General features: G+C 28.7%; 2 protein-coding genes across 2 annotated transcripts in view; one reads left to right on the top strand and one right to left on the bottom strand.

The window, feature by feature from the left end:
- Nucleotides 1–2719, bottom strand: part of aos (protein argos) — a 19878-nt gene extending 17159 nt beyond the window's left edge. The window contains exon 1 of the mRNA XM_014438287.3: nt 2477–2719. Within this exon, the coding sequence (XP_014293773.1) occupies nt 2477–2677 (201 nt within the window). The 5' untranslated portion in view covers nt 2678–2719. The remainder of the gene's footprint in view (nt 1–2476) is intronic.
- LOC106692372 (elongation factor-like GTPase 1) overlaps nt 1–3796 on the top strand; it is a 422109-nt gene that overhangs the window by 299584 nt on the left and 118729 nt on the right. The gene's annotated exons all lie outside the window — the stretch shown is intronic.

Here is a 3796-nt window from a genome sequence, read left to right on the forward strand (position 1 = left end):
AAATATCACGTCAAAACCTCAAATTACAGATAAAAACCAGAATAATAGTGTTATGTCTTTCATTCTGCAATATAGTATGGCCTTTTGCCTTGTGATATTTCAAGTATCTCTATCTGTTTAATCAGTATATTTATTTATTTAATTTTTTTTGTTTTAATAAAATGAATTGTATGCAATTTTGCAAAACACTACCGTATGAAGTTCAATTTTAAGAGTAATTATTTCTCTAAATAATTTTATATTATATTAAATTTATTTGAGTTAAATAAGATGGGCAATAATCCATCAATATTTCTTGTTTAAAATACAATATTTGATAGCTTATGTAATTTTTCTGAATTTTTTTGTTTTATTATGTTACTGCTAATCCTTAATATTAAATCTATCGTGTTTTTTTTTCTTTTTAGTCTTTTACGTTAATAATTGAATTTATTACACACTACTAAGTTCTAACACTGACAGTGCAACCGACCTTTTATTTATTTTTGAAGTGAAAGTTCAGGCAAAAAATTGTTTGTTTTTTTATCACAATTTTTTTTTATCTACCTGCAAAAAAAATTATTATTACGTAAGGAATCTTGAAATAAGTATTTAATAACGCTATCTTCGTATTATTTTAGTATGTAGTATTTCCTGATACCGGAGAAAATCATGAGTTTTATTATTTTAATTAAACATTTGTATGCTCAAAATTGAAAGGTTTTTTTTTTTTATAATTAATGATATTATTATTTATTTTGATTACGATATATACACATAATGTTAAATTCATACAGTTTATTGAAACTCTTAAAATTAATTATTTTTATCAATATTACATAGTATCCACATAAAATGAACTCACGAAATATTGATTTATCGAACGTGCTAAGAATGTCGAATCGCATATTTCGTACAAAAGGTCTTATATTACATTGGGATAATAAAATATATAATTGCTAATTGTGCTATTAAAATTTTCTGGAGTATACGATGCATTAGTATCTACTTAAAAAAAGTATTTAGTCTTTATGAAACATTAAAAATACTGAATTATCTGAATTACAAAGTATAGTATTTATTTCTCAACGAAGCGGATAAATACAGACATGAATTAATTAATTTAGTTATTAGTAAAGTTTTCTGTTATGCCCTTTTTATTTTTTGCTGCAACTTATTTCGTTGTTTAATATATTTTACATATAAATGACTTGCCTGAAAATAAACTTGTATATTTGTATATATTCACTCCATCCAAAGTATTCTAGCTATTTTTTATAACGAGTTCAATTAAAAAAAAAAAAAGTTAAATAAAAATATTGGATGTGGGTACTAAATTATTTTTGATGTAAATATGTATGTATTTTTTTAAAAATAAATTTACTAACGTCTTTTTTTAAATTATTTTATCTAATGTATCATTCATCTTGAATTATTTAATTTCATACATTTCTAAAAAAAAAAATTGATAATAATGCTTAGATATAGGAACTTTATTATATACGTTCACCAATCAATTGGCTCATTTATTTTAGAAAGTTCAGAAACCTAAAAGTAACAATATATGTATCTATTTTTGCAAAATCGATTCGCTAATTGTATTTTTCTGGATTTTATGCCTTTTATAGAATAAATGACTCAATTAAAAATAGATTAATTTTTTTTATATTAGGTACATAACACATAATTTTTATTGCCTAGGTATGTATATAAATGTTTATTATTGCCATCTTGGTATTTTTAGTCCGTAGTATTCATGATATAAAAAAAGAAGTTGAATGTACGAACTTTATAGGTTCATTAATATAGTCCAAAATTATCAATTTATATTTTTTTAGTATATCGTATTTTTTTTTTTTAATTTTTAAAATATTCAAGGTTACTTTTTTTCTTATTCTCTCTTTAATAAAAAATTCAATTAAGTATACATAATTTTTTTTTATCTTTGTTGATATCAGTATATAATTTTCATTATCAATGTATGTCTATTTTTTTTTATGATTCTTGTAGTAAATGAAGTTTATTATTGATTTGAATATTTCGCGAATATTTATTTTTTTATAAGCAGTTATGATTTTTAAAAAATTTAGGTTAAATAAAAAGGTTGTGAGGGCAGGTGGGGAGCGTAGGCACTCGAGAGCAGGTTGACCTTTCCCCAGAGAGGGGGGCCTTGAATGGCACCCAATAAGCCCGTTCCATTCATGAGGGAGCACCAACAGGTGCCGCGCTACTCATCTTCCAGGATGAAAGAATAGTATATCTGGAATCATTCTTCAGGAGGAAGACCGAAATCCAGGTCCTCCAAAATATCTTTTGGAAAGGCAATGGAAAATGTATAGTATTTAAATAATAAATTAAGTTGACATTAATTTTGTACTTGAGCGATTCTTCTGAATTGGCGTATTAAGGAAGGCGTATTAGTGTACGAGTATTATATATTATTCAAGTGTACTATAGTAGGATGAGGTACAATATTACGACTGATGACTGTACTCACCCCTACTTGATAGAGTGTCCTGAGATGCTTGACGGGCTTGACGTAGTGCTGTTGCTGATGGTACTCCTGGAAGTGGATGGCCAGGATAGAGTCCATGTCTTGGAAGGGAGGATGGAAGGAATGTTCTTCGAATACTATGAGCGGGGTCCTGGCATTGGCACCCAGGGCCGCTACTACTAACACACTCATGACTATCCACATGTTCTGCGGGCTCACCGCTGCACTGCGCGCCCTACTCCTATGGGGTACATCTTATGAATGAACCAGGCAGTCCCGGGGCTACTCCAAACACCTGGGCATCCCCACTCCCGCCTCACCCCCACCATTCTACAAACTGCTCTGACCTTTTTGTACTTAACTGCTCCCACTTCCTTCACTTTATACTATTTCTGTTTTTTTTTTGTTTTGTTGTGCCAACTTAATGGAGGGGAAATAAACGGCTTTTAATTGCCCTACCCAATTGTTATCGATCTCCTCAGACCGGCTTTACTACTTACTACTCCGCCGTCTCTTCTCTTCTTTTTCTTCTTTTTTTTTTTAAGGTTTACATTCTAAGACATAAACGCTGATACTCGCGATGTAGTGGTGCTGGTGTAACTGGATAATAACATTATAACATGACATGCATTACGTGAAGGCCGTATTACGGCTTGGCGTTGCGAATAGGTCTGTTGTATACACTTTTCGATAACTGCCCAAAACTCGTTATTGATTTTATGAAAGTCGTCATTAATTCTTATCTTTAATATTTTGCTCCAATCTTCATAAAATGAAATAGCTAATTTTTAATGTTAAAAGAATGAAGAGAGTTTATTAGAATGGCCACAACTAAAGTCCAAGCTAAAGGTGGAATTATTGCATTTTTTGTATATCTGATTACTATCATGTTTAAAAAAAAAAATTGAAGATTATTAATTGATTGTATGAAATTAATTGTAGGGAGATGGTCCGTGTGTCATGGAAGGTGCAAACATAGCATAAAAAATATTTCTTACACATTTATTTATTTACCACATTGTTATATAATATTTGTTGCTAACTTTACTAATTATTATTTCATTATACGTTACTTCTATGATACGTTTGTACTCGATCATCCATTTGTGTTATTGTTATTAGGGTATATCCTTAATTTTATTTATTGAGGATTACTGACTTTAACCATTTCTTTTTAAAAATATTCTTAGTGGTCAATTTTTTTTATTGTTGTATTATCTCTTTTATCAATAAAAATTTCTAATTTATTATAAACTAATAGATTTTTTACGTTTGTGTAGAATAAGAATAAAACATTCCTGAATCCGTTGGATGAGTTTAAAT

This window comes from Halyomorpha halys, unplaced genomic scaffold (genome assembly GCF_000696795.3).
Source record: "Halyomorpha halys isolate HHAL.00 unplaced genomic scaffold, Hhal_1.1 Scaffold54.1, whole genome shotgun sequence".
Taxonomy (NCBI): domain Eukaryota; kingdom Metazoa; phylum Arthropoda; class Insecta; order Hemiptera; family Pentatomidae; genus Halyomorpha; species Halyomorpha halys.